Source organism: Bacillus rossius, chromosome 7 (genome assembly GCF_032445375.1).
Source record: "Bacillus rossius redtenbacheri isolate Brsri chromosome 7, Brsri_v3, whole genome shotgun sequence".
NCBI lineage: Eukaryota > Metazoa > Arthropoda > Insecta > Phasmatodea > Bacillidae > Bacillus > Bacillus rossius.
The window spans coordinates 7595221-7615094 of NC_086335.1; the positions used below are offsets into that span (position 1 = coordinate 7595221).

General features: G+C 38.0%; 1 protein-coding gene across 3 annotated transcripts in view; it reads right to left on the reverse strand.

Moving 5' to 3' along the window:
* Nucleotides 1-19874, reverse strand: part of LOC134533664 (CCR4-NOT transcription complex subunit 1) — a 238302-nt gene that overhangs the window by 80577 nt on the left and 137851 nt on the right. For all 3 annotated transcript variants that reach the window (XM_063371211.1, XM_063371210.1, XM_063371209.1), the window contains exons 24-27: nt 16675-16815; nt 9557-9712; nt 6936-7076; nt 5233-5454 (exon numbers count right to left, since the gene is read on the reverse strand). In XM_063371211.1, coding sequence (XP_063227281.1) covers nt 5233-5454; nt 6936-7076; nt 9557-9712; nt 16675-16815 — 660 coding nt within the window. The remainder of the gene's footprint in view (nt 1-5232; nt 5455-6935; nt 7077-9556; nt 9713-16674; nt 16816-19874) is intronic.

Here is a 19874-nt window from a genome sequence, read left to right on the forward strand (position 1 = left end):
TTCACTTCACCTTGGAAACTATTACATCCGAAATCCAGAAAATTAAGAAAATAGGCCAATTTCGATACCAAAAAGATTACATCGGTACTACTAGTTGCTACAGCATTATTTCCAGAAAGCAACAGCATTGTAAATAAAAATATCAAGCTCTTTTGCAATATTCAATTTATTTTTCTTCTGTTTGATTATTTCTGCACGAGTCACAAGGATTTGAGACGAGGAGGTTGGGAAAGGAACCGCGGACCACCTTCAGCACAGCGCAAGAAAATATCCTGGAAAAAAGATGGAAAGGTAAGGTCCACGGACAGTCGCCCTGCAATACTGCCATGACTGCCTAGTTGTTATAACACATTCTTAGAGCTAACAAACTTAACTTTCAATTCCTCAAAAGTTTTACTCAGAATCAAGATAAAATAATTAGGTATTATGTGTCCAAGTACAATTCAAATAAAAATGATAGTTTTCTATTGATTTATGTTGTTATGATGCTTATTAACATATAAAATTGATCATCAATGGAGATGATTAAGTTTACAGTGTTATAATAAAATTTATGTGTAACTTTCAATTTTGCTTTCAAACCTTAAATGAGTAGTATACAATATACAATAGTTCCTCCGGGCACTATAGTTCATGATTGAGGATTGAGGATGGGGTCAATGACCGATCACAATCTGACATCACAGCGGACATCTTGGATGACGAAGACCTTGACCTCAGCAATCATATTGGATGACATTACATCCGCCATTTTGAATTCTTGAACTTTCTGCTAACTCTGATTATGACACCTGTCCGCCATTTTTCCTCGAAATTTCCGTCATTTTTAATTCCGCCATTTCAAAGTATGTCACATCCGCCTTCTTGTTTTCATCTGCTGGAGGTCATCTTGGATGATGCCACAATTGCCAATTTTTTTTCTGCAGGAGTTTGCCTCTAGGATGATATTTTTGCCATTTTTGTTTCTGTTGTTTGTTCCTGGAGAGTGCAAGCATCCTCTGTTTAACGCACATAAGATTGATATTCTATTACTTACCAATGTTTTTATAGCCCTTATCATATTAAATTTAATTTGTAATGCAAAATACATAGGGACCAAGGTGAATCGAACCGTGACAGCTCAGACGTCTGGGTTTTGGAAAACATACATCTATGACCACAAGGCCACGAAGACATTTACCAAACTGAGAATTATTTTAAGGTACATAAAAAATAACACATATATTCTGACTTGCTTATATGATTTTTAAATGCGCCCATTTCCGCCTATCCGAATTTAGACTTTCAAGAAATGTCATTTTTATGCTTTATCAATTTTAGCCGGATGAAAACCGACAGTAGCTAGAAACAGTGAGCAACATTGTAATGTAACCCACCTCAAATGAGGCTGTATTAAACACCTCTTGCTGTACTTAGTTCCAGGTGCAACGTTGCAAGACCCAGCCCTCCCCAATTTTACAAGTATGGTATTTGTTAAAGGAATAAATAATATGCTTTCTCAGTAGTGGTAGATCAGCTGACTATATAACTTCAAGGTCATAGTGACCTAGTTTTTTATACTTGTATTTTAATATTAGTAATGTTCTTGAAATTCATTACTATATTTAATTATTTTATCTAGAAAAGCCATTTAACTATAATTTTACCGTTTTTCACGTTGTTGGCTAGGTTAATATTTATGTAGGTGTGATTTTCAGTATTTTATTGCTTTTAAATTTTCCTTTTATAATTATAGTTTTAGTTGTTTTATAATGGTGTTAGAACAGTGAGTAATGGGTTGAAAAGGAAAGCAAGACGAGATGTTTTCCAGGACTGTGGGAAGGCTATCTGACTGGGGAATTACTGATAATGTACATGTACGAATAATATGTACAGCCAATAGCAAGGCAGCTTTTTGGGTAAGTCTCCAGTAAACTAATTCCCCTAAGGGTTTTGTATTGTACTGAGTCAAGTCAGTCGTTGTTCAAGTACTGTGTGTGCCAAACGGACGTGCGTGCTGGAACAGGGGCTACCAAGTAGCACATTACGAGTATTTAAGGACAAAGAATAAGTCTGGGTTTCAGAGTTATGCCACAGTTAAGTATCGACCTTCGTTTTTCATCAATTTTCTGTCGTTTTATTTACAATTTATGGGCCCCAGACGTACGGCATAGGCCCGGGAGGTCCGCAATTTACTTCCTGTGTATCTTCGTACCTAGACGACAGTCACTAGGGAACATTAAATTTGTGAAGGCACAGGAATGTTAATAACGATTGGCAAAACTAAGTGTGTTGGTTCACGATCTTGTGAAGGACCGGTAATATTTTCATCATAAAAAGAATAAATTTCCAAATCTACTTCAAAACATTTTATTGAAATTCAACCATAAAAAGTTATGAATAGTATCATAATCTTAAACAGATTTTTACACTCCACTACATACTGTAACCCCTGCTTACAAAGATGTTGGACTGACTAAAAAACTTACTAAATGCTAATAAATTTTATCGGAAACCTACAGAATTTTTATGTTATTAATGGGTAAGTTTTGTAAAAAGGTTTTTTTTTTTACAGGCATTACTACATTGCTATGGCTAATTGACTTGTTCTGAAGTTAACAGAACTTACTTCTAGATCAGTGGAGACCCTGCTTGTATTATTTTTTAAATATAATATCATATTTAATATTTTAGTATTTATTGTACATAGTTTAATGTAGCTTTTATTTATATTCTTATATATATTGTCAGCATCCTTATCATATTTATATTTACGTGTGGGCAGGTTTCAATGCAGAACTACTTTCTTGCAGGTGGACTAGTGCGCGCAACAGTTTGGGCAGAGTGTTTCGTATGGACGCAATCGCCAGTAGCGGTGCGATGCACCTTGGGCGCTGAGCTGTACGCTCCGCAGGCCTGCTGTGGCTATGAGGGTTTGTTGGCTGTACTTCACAAGTTAAGAAACGGGATGCCTGAAACGCGAGTAACTGTTGGGGCTATAATTTGGTATGCCAAATTCACGTACGCCACGAGGGAAAAGTGTGCACGCAGTCTCGCGCAGATGGAATGTGCACCCTTGTGTAACTTCAGAGCACGCTTGTGCCACTGCACAGCTGTTGTGTGGCACATACTCAACTTGTTTAACTTTCATTTGCCAAACTGGACATCACATATTCTCAAATTTTTACTAACTTCCTTATGTTGATATATATATATAAGGTGCATTATTTTTGTTATTTATGTTATGTAATAACTTCTTAATGTGAAATTTTGTGTATATTCTAAATGATATAATTATGTTCAGCGATTAAGACTGTTATGAAGTGACTCAAGACTGGAAGAAAAATAAAATAACTATAAACAAATGTTGAAACAAATTCATAAAAACTTTCAAGAATAATAATATATATATATATTAAGGTATTATGCAACCTTGGTTTAGGAACAGAGCCTGTATTCGTAAAGTATTTGCTAAAGTTTTTTAACATCTTGTGATGTTATCTATAATCTTTTAACTTCTTTTTTTTTTGAGGTAACTTTCACTTCTTCTCCTTCGGTCAGCCATCATATGGTGATATACTTTTAATTTTGGCTCAAAAATCCACTTGATTTATGTGGTAATTTGTTGATCCGCACTACCAACTGGCAATCCTCGTGTTGGTGCAAGACATCCCGGCCATAGATCATTAAATTCCACCAAGTACTGGAATGGGGACAGAGGCTTTCTCTTTCTGGAGCGGCTTCAGGATACCAACAAGCACTTTCAGGCAAGTTCTTCTTTGCATGCAGCATGTGGCCCATGTGTTTTACTACTTTGGAACTCCACGTGGCCATCTCTCATCACCGAAATTCGAGATTCAACTTAAATAAACACACATCGTAACAAAGTTTAGTAAAAGGAATCAATTAAAATTTTGTGTTAATTGACTGAAAACTTCCACAGCTAAGTAAATGTGATTTTCTCTCTTTAAAGTAATTGAAATATCTGTTCCAATTTTAGCCTTTGTTGGGGCCCCAAACAAAATAAATAAAGAATGTGTGTTAAGGTTTAATTATGAATTCTCTTATGTTTGTGTGATATCTTGTTCTATGAAATAAATTACGGCTAGACTACCGAATTTATGTTTTTGTGTAAATTTGCATTAATTTGATTTAAACCAAAATTTGGTTTTCTGTATTTCCCAAATTTTATTTAATTTTCTTTTACACCAATTGTATAGGCAACGTGGCGAGCCAGTCGGCACAGTTTTTGTACTCCGATATTTTCTCTGTACTTCAAGTTTGGAGTGCCATAGAGCCTAAAGTCCGTGGAGCTTTCAATGTCAAACCGTTCCTTGCCGGAAAAACCAAACACGGGTGGGGAAGTTGGCACATGCTAACCAAGTGGCATGCACTATGGATTAAGCAAGTAAGAGTCGTCGACCTATGACCCGTTAGGCCCCTGTGCAACATCAAGCAGTTTAAATTTGAGAAACAGCTGTCCTGCCTTAGCAGAAACTTTTTGTGTGTTTGAAAGACTGCTCCTGTAACATGAAAATAAATTCACGTGTGTTACGCACCTAAGATGCGCATTGAAAACGATTTAAGTTTTCTTTTAAAAGGCCTTAAACTATTGCATATTATGCTGTGTAACAGCCCAGCTAAAGTTCTCCGCCCCACCGGACCACAAACATTTTAATATTTCCAAAATAATCCAGGTTAAAGATTTTAAATGTAATATATTTTTTGTTAGCGCTAGGTAATATGTTTGTATATGACATTAACATAAAGATATTTTATGTGGCCGCTTATTAGATTTGTAATATTTTTATGTAGTGTGTTTAAGTGGTAATAATTAGGTCTAAGGGTAATCATTTAATAGTAAAAAAATAGAGACGTTTAAACATTTTGCCGACATACTGATATTTGTTTTAGTATGCGTAAACTAGTGTATTTATTTATTGTGTATTTCATAACATTTTGCAATTAAATTTGCAGTTTACCTTTTATAAAAGTTTTTTTTTTTTGGTTCTGAAAACACTGCTCCTTTAATTTTTGAAACTGTTCTTACTATTTTTAATTTTGATGGCTTTTGGGAATATTTGTGAGTACCCTGTCCTGGGGGTAAACACATATGGCAAAGGCGCGGCTTTAAGAATAAACGTATGTCGCGCAAAACAGGTGCAAACTCTAGGAAGGGACATTGCCGCCGCTCGCCCTGGGATAGGGGACTGCCTACACTGCAAAAGTGGTCGAGAGATCAGGTACACTCACGCTGACGGGCTTGGGGATGAAGATGGCCGCGTCCCGCTCGCTGAGGGGCAGGAAGCCCGGGATGTTGCGGGCAAACTCCTCGTACACGGCCATCTGCTGGGGCGACACGCCGCCCACCTTGAGGCGTATCTGCTCGGGCATGCGCTCCGCCTGGTACGTGAGCACCTGCGGGTCGCAGTAGCGCCGTCCCTCGTTGCGAGCGTGCTTGCGCAGCTCAAACTCCTGCAACACCAATTTTGTTTATAGGCAATTCAATTGTTGTATTTTTTTAATTCTAAATTACAGCTTTACTCTATGCTTTTTCATAACATCTCTGTGGAAACTTTTATGTTTTGTTCTATAGACTAAATACTCTTTGTAATCAAATTTTTTTATTTTAAATTAAGATTTTGTTCTTATCTAACTTTACCATGATGATGATATATTTATTTATGATGTATTAGACTCAAGAACATTACTAAAACACAGGATGTTTAAGTTTGATATGTACGGCTGGCACATGTAGCTAAGAAATGATGTTCAAAGTATGTAATTGTCCGAAAAAGATACTCATAGATTTTTAAGTTATAACGAAAACTTTCATTTTTCAGTCTGCAAAATCAGCTTCTGCTAGTTCGTATTGGTACAGCTCTAAACAAAACCATTTAAAACAGATGCACTGATTATGGCATGTGGCCATTTCATTTGTCTGCCTCCCTACTGATCTGAACCACTGAGCTGTATGGGCAGATATCAAAAACAATACCAGTGAAGAGATCTCTTCCTTCATTGCTAGATGATAACAAAAATTGTGTGCGAGGAGGTTCTCAGCAACTATTCTATGGACAAGTGAAAAGCATGTTGCTGGCACGGGGGAAATATTGAAAGAGGACAATGTGAAGAGTAATGGGAAAGTGGACTTGGAACTAGAGAAAATAAAAAATGTTGGATGTTCAAGTAACAGTGATACCAAGAGTGATAACACATCAAGGAAAGCTCTCTTTCTGATTTGGAATAAATAAATATATTAATATTTTGCTACAGTTTTTTTATGCATAGTGGTAATTTTCTATTTCTGTTTCAATGTTTGAAGCAGAAAATACAAGAATAAAGGGTTCTAAAGCACATTGGTATAATCTCAGTGGATCCATTACAGGCTCTTTAACTGTGTTCATATCAAAGAATAAAAATAAACTTTTAAACTGAACTAAACGTTTTAAGATGCTGCATTATACTATATTTTTTTATGATAAAAGTTTAAATCCCTGCAATCACTCTTGATTAACACGTAAATACGCTTGAAATATATAGTAAAAGTGAACAAATTATGCTGTTCTTGATTGTTGGGTAAAGTTCAAACAGCACTTGTTTCACATGATCCCAGTGAAGTCACACATTTATGAGACACGAGCAGACGGCAACCGTATCACCACATTCTTCAAACCCATGAAAAATTAAGTTTTGTCTTGTTCTCGGTGTTCCAGTATGACTGTTTTTATTATTAATTAACATTTTAAAATGACTAGCAAACCCTATTAAAACAACCAGCACATGACTCCATTAATAGTTTTCATGTGATACAGATGATTTATTTTCATCGTTTTTGTCGAGGATTGGCCAAGGTTTCCAGTTTAATTTAATTTTTTTCCTTCTCTATTGTACACTAGTAGAAGGTCAGAAAGAGCGTATAGATAAGGAAAGGGGCAGGGTGCTGCGGGACTCACGTTGAGGAGGCGCTTGTCTATCTCGGGGATGGCCTTCTCGATGGCAGTCTTCTGTATGAAGGCACAGGCCAGCTCCATGTTCTCCTGGGCCAGCAGGCCGGCCGTCTGCTCCACCAGCTCCTTCTGCTGCTGCGTGGGGCCCTGCCGACACCCGCGCTCCACGCTCCACTCTCCACGCTCCCGACACCGAGCCCAGGGTGCATGCATGATCATATTGTGCTTATTTTATTTATTTACATTTGTTACATGCCCACCGACAGTCTTGAGACTTTAGAGGTGGGCACAACACAAAACAAGTAAAAACAAACAATATCACAATAAATAGAGACAGCACAGGATATTACATAAATACCTAAAGGACAGGATAACACGAAACATTACTTGGCGAAATATTAATTACATAATTATATAACCTCAGTGAATACATTTACTATACACAAAATATAACATTTAACTAGAGGACAAGTTAAGAGGATAAATTTTTAAGTTTAGGCAATTGATCATTATTGTGATTATTGTGATTATTATTCATATCTCAATAAGCCCTTATAAGAATTATTGTTTATATTCTTTTCATTCTAATTATTCTTGAAATTGATTTTTTTTAATTTTATTGGTATTTCTCACTTATACCAATTGACAATTATGTTTCTGTGTACAGTGAAATTCCGTTACAACGTACTTCAGAATAACGTATCTTTCAGTTCAACGTATGATTTTAAATTCCCGCTCAAAACACCAATGTAAACAATGTAAACAATGTAAAAATATTTCACTTTAACGTTAAAAACGTATCCTACCTTTCAATACAACGACCATTCTTTTCCAGTTATCAGGAAAATTTTACATGATAGTTACTGATTTTGCGCAGGGGTTCTTTAATATAAATGTACATTACGATTAATTTTTATCACTTTCAAGAATCGTTAACAAGTATAAAACGTAAACAAACATTGTATCAACGATTCATAGAATCATAGTACAGTATAACGCGCCATTCGTCATTCTCCATGGATCACACACTTAGTGCACGAGACGATCTAAACAATCGATTGCTGTCTCGCCCCTCTTCAAGACAATTGTTTTTAGCTGCGCCATCTTTTGGTTATTTATAGAGCACGTTTTAAAAGTTTCAATTACCGCAGATACAAACGTTAAATAAAAGTTATATTTTAAATTATATACAAAATAGAAAATCCAATAATGTTAATTTATGCAGGTTAATTTTTGAACTGTTTGGTGACACAACATGGCCGACATGCTTTATTTTGCCACAAAGGTCGGAATGTTGCCTGGCACAGCCATGCTCTCGACGCACGCTACTAGTGCGGAGCTATGGTTATCTATGGATGAGAGGTTTGTTTACGTTTGAAGTGGCACGAGGAAAACAATATTGTTGATTGAATATTTTAATCAGGATGGATGGCCAAAAAGATAAAAAGAAACGCAAGCAGTTTACTTTGAAGGAAAATGTGGAAATTTTAAAAGAAGTTGACAAAGGCAGGAAAAATGATATGTGGCACGGTCGTTTGGTTTGGTTCCCACTAAACTGTCAACAATAATAAAAGATCGCGAAAAAATTATTAAACTGTATGAACAGTCATCTTTATCTGCTGGTCGCAAGAGACTTCGCCTAGGAGATGACGAGGGAATTCTATCCCAATAAATGTACATATCTGCAAAATAGTTTAACCCATTTGTCATTTTGTATATGTAGGCCTAGAATTTAGGCTACTGTATTAAGTTCAGTAATTTTTTTTTTAATTCTTGTTTTACAAATATTTGCTTCCAAGCTAATGTAACATTTGATCCCCTACTACTTTATTTTTAAAAATTCAAAAACACTACGTTTTAAAGGTAACTTTCAGAATAAAGTACTGTCATTATTAAGTATAAAAGTTGAGGCTTTATTGATGTACTTTATAACAAGATTCTACTGTAATATTATTTGTATACTTTGTGTGAATTATATATGTTTGTATTTTGTTCTGTTTTGTCTTGTTTCTGAAGGTACGTACGGTCTCTCCTTGCGTACATTGGCCCACTGCAGTTATGCCTGTTGCGGATTCTCCTCAGGTAGTGCTTGCCAGCTCTTGGTGCTGATGTGAGGTGAATGTATATGTACCTTCTGAGACAAATGTCCATGTATGTATATGTTGTGTCCAGCACTAAAGCCCTCTGCTGTTGGTGGGCATGTGACAATCACAATAAAATAAATAAAACAGTGGGTTTTGTGAACAGCATGGTAATTAGACACTATAGTTTCACTTGAGGCCAATACATGTCAGGGTGACTGAACACACTTAGCTAAGCGAGCTGTAGTAATAATACTACAGCTGCCGCTACTTTGTGTAACATTTCAAAGGAAAAACCAATCAAAGTTGTGTTTAACAATCTCCTACCTATCAAAAGGGAAAGAATTTGCTAAATGTATCACATTAAAAAATAAATAAACATGAAAACTTTGTAAGCTAGGAAGTTTGCAAGAATCCATTGCCAACTACCTTTACTATAGCTATATGATTCCTGACTTAAAACTGATTTCACGAGTAAAACAAAAATTTTAATTTAATAATGCAGTTTGACAATCAGTTGGAGGATCGAAGGTAACGTGTACTGACCATTAGCGCAGACAGCAGGCTGGTCTTGAGGTTGGTGCTGATAGACACCATGACCTGGTCACGGCAGGTTATCATGGCCATGCCCGCAGTCAGGTTGCGCACCATGTGGTGGGACGCCGCACGGATCCGTGTCTCCTCCGGGTCCAGGGCAAAGTCCTGCAGCACACACACCCTGTGTGGCAGGCACTCCAAGCCTGGTAGGTAGGTAAGTGACCTTCGCATTGGCATTTGCTGTGATTTTCGGAAAACCATGAAAATGCAAAATCACAATGCGTGCATGGATACATGCATGGATAGAAAGATGCATGGGTGGATAGAAGGATGCATGGATGGATGGATGGATGGATGGATAGGTAGATCTGTGAATGAACAGATGAAAGGATGGGTATATGGAACAATTGGTGGGTGGATGGATGGGTGGATGCATGAACGGATAGATGGATGGTTGGATGGATAAATTGATGTACAGATGTTTGGATGGGTAAATAGATGGATTAATAGGTAGGTGGATGAATTGATGAAAGATTAAGTGGATTCACAAATGGGTGGATGGATGCATGGATAGATAGATGAGAGGGTGGGTGGATGGATATATGGATGGTTGGAATGATTGATGGATGGATGGATGGATGGATGGATGGATGGATGGATGGATGGATGGATGGATGGATGGAAGGTTGGGTGGATGGCTGAATGGTGGGTGGGTGGATGATGTGTGAATTAATATATGAATTTAAGTGTAGATGGAAGGATGGATGTTTGGATGAATGGATAAGTTCTTAGTTGGAAAGAAGGATGTGTGGATGGATTGATAATTGGATAAATGGATGATGGATGGACAGAAGGATAGGTGGATCAATGGATGGAAGGATGGATAGTGAGAAAGATGAGTGGTAGGGTAGTTATATGGGTGAATAGGTGGGTGCAAAGATTGATAGAAAAGTTCATGGATGGATGGGTATGTGGCTGGAAAGATGGATTAATGGGCAGGTGGGTGGTCGAATGGATGGGTTAATGGATGTCTGGATCGATTAAAGGATAGTTGGGTGAGAGTATGGATGGAAGAATGGGTGTGAATGGAAGGGTGGATGAATAGGTGGAGGCATAGGTAAAAAAAGATGGGCAGATGGATGGTTATGTGGGTGGATGGAATGGAAGGATGGGTGGATGGATTGAAGAATGGATGGGTGCTTGGATGGATGGGTGGGTAGAATGGTGGATGAATGGATGAGTGGGTAGTTGAGTGGAAGGGTAGAGAGATGGTTGAATGGATGGCTAGATCGAAGATGGATATATTGATGGAAGATGGATAAATTGGCGGATGGATATTTAGATCTGGGTTTTTCAGAATGTGAGTTCCAAGGATTATCCTTATGCCACCTCAATTAGTTACATTCATGGTTTCAACTAGGTATATATTATCTCTGAAATACTGTTACATTAATAGTGAAGAATGTTTACATTGTCATTTAACTGTGAATTATCATTGACTATTACAAAATTTACGAGTTAAATTTTATTAAATAGTGTGGAACACGCGCTGTGCCGTGCTGTGATTTTCCTCAATTGTTAAACCATTATTAGCCCCTTCCTTGTTAAACATGAGTGTGTGCCTGCACCGCCTTGCACGTGGCTTGTGTGCTCATTGTCACGGTGACTGCATCAGCATCTCACGCTGCCCAGGGCAAACCCGCCTCATCCCATCCTCTCCAGGCAAGACGAGTGCACACGGCTATAAACTGGCCTGCTGGCAGTTGTCAGCCCTCAGGAAAACATAAAAATGGTTTGCAATGCTCTGCAAGGAGGGCACCAGGAGGACACCAGCTGAACAGCTGCAGAAATCACAACCATGGATGAACTCGTTATCACTACTTCTGGCTACCCTCATGAGCTATGAGGTCGAAGAACATAATTCTCGAGGTGCCAGACCACTGAGTAGAATAAACTGCCTTAAGTTCAGGACGTAGATACGGCCATCCAGATCAAGTACACAGCAGTGAGACGAAGCCATTCGGGTACCCTCGGGTGTGTTCCTTCTGGGAAAGGGTGACAAAGGGAAACAAGGGGTGAGTCCTGCACCTATGCCAGTCCCACGAGGTGGGAACCGTTGTTTAGAGGCCAAGTGGACTTTTTGGGAATATAGATTTTCTTTTTTCTGATGTTGATAAATACATCATCAACCATGTCTACATTAAACTCATCGTCTTAGAAATCCATTGGACTCGTTCATTATGCAATTGCTATGTGAAAAAACAGGACTGTTAACCACTTTAAAATATAACCACCGGTCACAAACCAGCACTAAAATAATTTAAAATGCAAATCCAATTGCTTCTACACTTTATACTAAATTTATGCCAGTTTAAAAATACGAAGTTCACAAGTATAGCCATTTACTACACTGAGCTAAACAAGCAATTGCTTAGACAGTCTGCAAATGTCTTAGCAAAGACGGTCTTATTCGTAATCATAAGCAGTCTCAGCACCTATGAAACTTGCTTCCACGATGGTGTTCTCAAGCAATGACTATGATACAGAAGAATGTCCTCTAAGAAGCACGAAATATGAGACTATATTAAAACAGTCTACATTAAGACCATGTTGTTTGCATTTACTTGGAAAATCTCATGCAACATCTATGGAACACCAACATAAAAAAAAAATACCTATAAGGATTTCTTGATGAAGCTAATGCTCAAGACTAGGGATGGGCCGGTCAAATCCAGGATTCGTCGAATCCCTCGAATCCAAGGGATTCGAGGGATTTGACGAATCTGCGAAGATTCAGCGAATCTGCAAGGATTCAAGTAGCTAATTGGCAAAAACCACACACATTAGTAAACATTCAGCCAAGAACAAGAGAAATATGTCCGTAGATATAACCGTATTTACCCGAATATAATGCGATGATTTTTATCCAAATATCCAAAACTGAAAGTGGGAATCGCAGTATAACCGCAAACCTACAACTTTGCTGCTCGAAGAATGTTTTGAAATGACGCGGCGCGGCGAGACAACTGTGTCAAGGTCAGTGCCAGCGCCAGCAATGCGGGAAAAACGTGAAGTATGTGTTTTAAGGGATGATAGATGCACATTTTATAATCAAACCGTGCATAAAAAATACATTTCGTTCAAATAAAAACAGAAAAACGGAACTCGGACGAAAGACGGAATTAACGCATAATTATCTTCGTAGTACATGCTAATAGAGCTGTAGCAAACCGCATGTATTCGGTACTAAGTAACGGGTGCGCCCATAGGGTGCGCCATCGAGTTATTAGTAACGAAACGCTACACACGGCTGGATTTCGTTACACACATTTTTCGTATGTTTTACGCATGCGCGCGCATATTCGATGAATTTACGTTACAAAGGACGATGTTTGTTTATTAAGTAAAGTATAATTTGGAAATTCGTCGTCCAAGTTTTTTTCTGTTTATAAGAAAGTATTTTTTACAAATTAGAAATATGTATGTTTTTGTTTTTTATTATCGCGTATTTTCATGTGTTTCTTTGTTTTTATCTTAAAAGAGATAATATAATAAAACCGCTCTAATAGAGATTTAATTGTTTCTTGGTTAACAAAAACTGTTAATTACCAAATATTGTTAATTGTTTATATTATATTTATTATTATTTACGCGACGTCATACTTAGCAATTTATGCGGTATCAGAATTAACGAGTAACGTAACGATACAATAGTAACGAGTACTAATTGTTATAGTAACGAATACATACGGGTACGCTTTTTTTCGTTACTTTTACACCTCTACATACTAACGAAAAAATAGGTAGCTTACTTAGTACTTGATAGAGCGTGCGTGGGGCATTCAATCATCGACGATTTATCGATAGCCCACTACGTGCGCGCACTCTATACAGGAATCAACGTAACCAAACGTGAATGATGCTAAGATGCAACGACATAATTCAACACGTTTGAAAATATCTTTAAAAAAATTTTCACATTAAATCAGCAAGTGGTAGTATTCAAACTAATAATAAATTTCAACTTGTAAAATACATAAAACGTTTGATATGGGAAAATAACTTTATTGACATCCTGGAGAAAAATAGCTTATATCTTAATGAGAAAAAATGGCAGGACCAAAACTTTTTCCCGTGTTTGAGATATGATCTGTGGTGGTGACTGTTAATTGTCGCGATTTGGGGTTATGTTACGAGGGGAAAAAACGTAAATAGCGGAATTGATCGTTACATATTTTACCTGTAGTAGGCCTACTAATTGTACATCAGGCATGTTCCATTAAGCAGCCACAGGTCATATTAACTAGCATCGCATGCCCATATTTCATCAAGTATGTTATTTGTATTTTTTTATACCTTTTTTAATGGAATAGTCTCAGCATTTTAGGTTCATTTGTACTAGAAAACAACAATTTGAATGAAAATTTTTTTTCTAATAATTTTTAATAATTTTTTTTTCGTGGATTCGGATTCGATATTCGACAAATCCTTAAAGGATTTGACTAAGTATTCGGATTCGGCCAAAAATAGGATTCGACCCATCCCTACTCAAGACATAATTACGAATACCATCCTATGGCACGAAATCTAATCAATTTCACCACGTAAACAAAATGTTTAAAAAACTGCCTCATTTACAGAAGTGAGGAAATAAGCTCAATTTTACACTATATATTGTATTTTTTCACCAGTTTTTGATTACAAATAATGGCCACATAATTTTTTTTATATTACCCAGTTCAGTAACACAATCTTAACATTTACCGCCAATTCCTTCTCTAATCCGGCACTTCTAATTACTCTGTTATTGATGTCGACCAGGGCTACGCCCTCCCTAAGCCCGATGTGCCTCACGCCGCTGCCGACCCCTTCTGTTTCAAGCCTCCCGCCAACAAGTGTGGGTGTATGTGCGTGTTCGGACGCCCGGCAAGAGGCGCTGTGTGAGAGCCTGTGTTACTGCTTCATACCATTTATCATTTAGTCAAATTAATAAGTATGGTTTTTTAACTATTTATATTTTTTTCTCCTTTCGGTGCACACCCTCATTTGAAGGTGAAGACTTCCCCATTAAAAATTGTAATACATAGGAATAATCTTAAATTAACGTAATATTTTTTAAGGTTTCAAACATGTTATGTATATTTGCTTTGCTATATTAATCGACTAACGGTAAATTCACCACTTCCTGCGGCCAATTCCCGGTCTCTTACGTTCACCGGCCGGGGTAGGAAGCATCTCTGCACCTCGTCGACTTTAACCTGTTGCTCGTTGAAGATCGGTTAACATCCGCCGTCGTTTACTATCTTTAAACTTTTTCTATTCATCTTCGAGGCCTACCCCGGCAGTAGACTGTTTTACCCAATTGTTTAAAGCTCCCCAGAGTGTTTTAAATGGCACGACGATCTTTGTACTTTCGGGGCCACGCCACGCGGTGTCCTAGCATTTAAGCTGGACTACCTGCAGTTGGCAATATTAACTATTTTATATGTAACAACTCCTCATTGTGTGATTACTAAAGAGTCTTGTCCATGGACGTGACGGCACCAATAAAACCTAATAGTCACCCTGACTCGCTCGTATTCATCTCTCGACCACGAGCTGCCCAGTACAGAGACTGAGGTGTGTGGGGCGCCTCAAGACCCAACTGGCAGTCATATTCGCCAATAACATAGAGTGCCCGCTGCTGAGAGAGAACTGTTAGTTCCAGTGTATTGAAGCAGGGGGAAGTCGGGCCTAGCTCTTCATGGGCCACATCACGGCCCAGGGACAGAGTTGATAGCCAGGTACACATGCCCATCCACTTGGTGGCACCCAACATCTCTATTTACGCCGACACGAACAACCCCCCCCCCCCCCCACACACACACACACACGACAAAGTTGCATCATTTGTTTAGGTGGTCAGCATATGAGACGCATTTACAATGCAATGGTGAACAGAGGTATTTAATTTACAGTGCAAAGTTTTGAAAAGTCAAAGTCAAACTGTAGACTATTTTCTTCAACTATGTCTTTATAAAAATTAAAAATTTTTGAGTTTCCGAACATATTTTCTTTGAACAGAATAAGTAAAAAGCTGGATTTCATGTTGTACTTAAGAACCACAAATAACATCTACAACGTATGCTGTGAGGTACCACAATTTAAATTTTTTTCTTCCCGGGTAAAATTAGTTTTCTGTTTTTTTTTTTTCCCTCCTTAATTTAGTTTTACCACATTTTATATTTAATTCAGTACTCAGTTGCTTTTGAATACTTTGCTAATTGGTTATTGTTTGCTTTCAAACAAAATGGTGGAATACATTTACTTTCAATATTTACTGTAAATTTATTTCAGTATTAATTTTATATAATATGACACAGTTATGTTTAAATAATCTTCAACTACGACTTTGTCTTTCGATAAGGCTTAGATATTGTTTGTTTCACATTTAAGAGGTCAAAATAGTCTGTTTTCCAAACCAAGATGCACATGCTGCTTTCCACAGTTCCTAACCATGATTCATTTCAAAACAATCCTTTATAGCTTTAGGCTCCATACATGTAAAGCAAAAGTCACAGAAAAAGAAAAAAAAAAAAAAGGGGGGGGGGGGGGGGTTCATCTGTAAAGTCTGTTTATAGACGATAATTTTACGTGATAACATCATAAGAAAACATTGATGAAAAGTTGCATACTTTTTAATTTTTAAATATTATTTACAGTTTTTGCAAATTTAATTAAAATAATTTGTTGAAATATAATCACAAACAATTAGGTAAAAAGCCCGCCTTAACCTGCTTGATATTATAGAAGATTTTCTCACACTGTGGTTGGCCGGTTCTTGCAAGCTCGGCTCAGGCGGAACGTGACAATGAGTCATACTTTTTCGTGCGTGCAGCCAGCGTTCATCGATTTATAAGACGTTATCACGTCAAAAAACTAACCTGAAAAGTGGCTCTGTGAGTACAAATGCAATTTCTTTACAGCCTGGTAATCTTTTTTTTTTTTTTTTTTTAATCTCTTGCAACACAGCAAAAGATTTATCACTGTTATGTGAGAGGCATAAAAAAAATGAGTTTTGCCACTTAAAACATAATAGAAACTTTAAAAACCACTTTTTGGTTTGGCCATGTTCCAACGGAGACTACCTTCTTGACAATCTGCTCGCAGGTGGTGAGGGCTATCTTGATGGAGCGGTCCACGACGGGGTGGATCCACTCCTGGATGGCGCGCTCCACCGCCTGACGCACGCACTGCTTCAGGTGCGGGTTCGCTTGGAACAAGGCCAGCTGCGCACACGGCACGTCACAGCGTTACAACGTTACAACACACACACTACAGTCCCCTGAATCAAGACCACGGGTTATACAGGGGGTGCCTCCCATCTCAGGCCATGATTTTATATTTATATTAATAACAGATCAACTTTTAGACTTCTTCAGTTGTTTAACTTTCACGAAATGAAAAATATATACAGCGCATACTTTTTGCATAGTTAGCTGACATAGTTACATTCTTTAAAGTTTTGGGGTTGTACAATTAAGGAGAATTTAATTGATTGTACAACTGAAACTTTTTAGGTTTAACTGCAATGCCACTGGCTATTTCAAGAAATGGTTTGAATTTATTTCAGATAAAATTAATTAATTTTACCTGGCATTTCCAAATTCGCAAATTTTTTACAATTTTGACAGCCAAGAAACATGAAATGAGTTTTTGTGGCAAAGAAACATACATTATGTAAATAACATGCATGCATGCATGCATCCATGCATGCATCCATCCATCCATGCATGCATCCATCCATCCATGCACCTCGTCGACTTTAACCTGTTGCTCGTTGAAGATCGGTTAACATCCGCCGTCGTTTACTATCTTTAAACTTTTTCTATTCATCTTCGAGGCCTACCCCGGCAGTAGACTGTTTTACCCAATTGTTTAAAGCTCCCCAGAGTGTTTTAAATGGCACGACGATACATACATACATATTTTAATTTCAAAGAAACAAAATATAACATTTTTTTTTGCAGATGCAGATGCATTGGTATAAATGTTTACGATACCTGAACATTTATTTCCACAATTTAAGGAACATTTGGCATAGCCATGTCATGCCATTTGTGAAAACGATACTTATAATTAAAAGAATATTGCATTGTAAAGAAAATTAACAGTGGAGTAGAGATTAATAAACATCACATTAAGAAAAAATTTGCTATTGTGAGGTGTACACTGGGTAACACGTTTGCTTACGCCAGACAAAAAAGTGTTCCAATGATCACATTTCCAAAGCTCTGTTGGTGCAGTTTAGATGCAATAAATCATATTTTTGGTGCTGCTTAATTACTGTAGATGAAACTTGGAATTCACCATTACACTCAGGAAACAAAAAAAACAGTCAAAACAGAGGACTGCAAATAAGGAATCAGCTACAGAAAAGGCAAAGACTCTTCCTCCTGCCGGGAAAGTGGTGGAGACTGTTTTCTGAGATAGTCATTGAGTTTTCTTAATCAATTAACTTGAAAAAAGAAAAACCATGACAGGTGCATACTACCTATCAATAGTTGAACAACTAAAAGCAGAAATTGCAGAAAAACTGCCAAATTTGCACAAAAATAAATTTTGTTTAACCAAGACAATGCACCACCTCCACAACTTAGCCGTTGTCATGGCAAAAATCTTTCAATTGCAGTTTGAACTGCTTGACCACCCTCTTTACTCACCAGAGCTATCCCCAAAAGTCTATTTCTTTTAGTGATGCACCGATTATGCCGCCGGTTAATCGGCAACTGTGATTATTGACCCAATGCCGATTAATCGTAATCGGCGATTACCAGGTTAGGTTATAACCGATTGCCGATTATTGTAAAATTTGTTGCTGAAACCCATACGACTTGAAAGAAAAGAAAATACATTTAAAGTTTAAACCTTAATAAGTTCTTTAATTGAAACTACAAACGGCTGAAAACTCTTAACGAATATGACCGTGGAAGGTAGGGAATGTCAACGTCTCGGAGTGTACATAGATACACTCGCCTAATAATATTTGCTTGTTTCGTGAATTGTGCTCATACATACAGTAGAATCCCGCCGATTCGACCCCCCTCTGATGCGTCCATTCCGTTTATACGACCGTTTTTGAGAAACCGTGGAAAATATGAGCAGATAAAGTCGGAAATTTGAGTAAAATCGGCTGAAAAACAAGTCTGTTACACTTTGTTGGGCACTGTGTGTTCACGTTTATCTTGGCGAGCGCTGTACTGTAAGCAGGCAGGCATACAAAAGACGGCTAAAAATAGATACCACCCCTCTAGACTGTCCAAGCTAGCCAATACCGGTAAACTGCGCGCATCACCTGATAAAATCTGCGCGCGCGTCTATTGCCGTCCAGGTCCCGGTCCCGTTTGACGATTGTGACTCGTTTTTCAATTTACACTGACTCGTGGATTCGTGAAAATAAGTATAAAGCGAGCCAGTTTGTCGCTAATAAAAATTATGAGATTATACAGCAAGTGGATAAGAAAACAATTTCCAAGACGAAGATAGCACAGATATATGGCATTCCGAAGTCTACTCTCTTCACGATTCTTAAAAAGAGAGTAGAAATTATAAATGCAGTACAGAAGGAAGGCAGCATTTTGCAATTGAAAAATTTGAGGGGCGCGACATATTAGGTGCTTCAAGTGTGCGTGAGAGATAAGATAAAGAAGGTGAAGAGGGCGAGACCTGCCAGCCAATATATTTGTGGGAGGGGGAGACAGAGATAAAAGAGAGCGAGCCCTGCAGTAAGCGGAAGTGCAAGTTCAACGTCGACATTTACCGTCAAATTCTCGCTAGCTAACGATGCTGCTGGTTGCCAGCCTCACACACACACGCACGCACAAACGCGCGTGCGCCGCCGACAGACAGTGGCGACTGGCGAGTAGATGCGTGCGCAGCCAGCAGTTCCGCTCTCCTCCCCTCATTTACCCATTCACACGTGTTTTTTTCTTTTTTTTTTTACGCTGTGAAGGGACGTGGAAAAGATAATTGCTTGAGCTGTCAAAATAAACATCGCTGACGGCAAGGACGGGTGCGCATCCTGTCGGTCTGTCGCTGTGATTATCTACTCCAAAAACATGTCACAGCATTTCAGGATAGCATTGTTCTTATATCTTTCGTTTATATCCGAATGTTTTCTACCTGATCCACACAAGTTCCTTCGCCACGTTTTGAACGAAAATAACAACCAGCCGGCTAGCATAGCCGAACTCGCGTAAAGCAAATTCACTTTATAATTGGAGGGAGGGAGGGGGGGTAAAATTGGCCCGAATTCTCTATTGCGACCATTCCGTTTATAAGTCCGTTT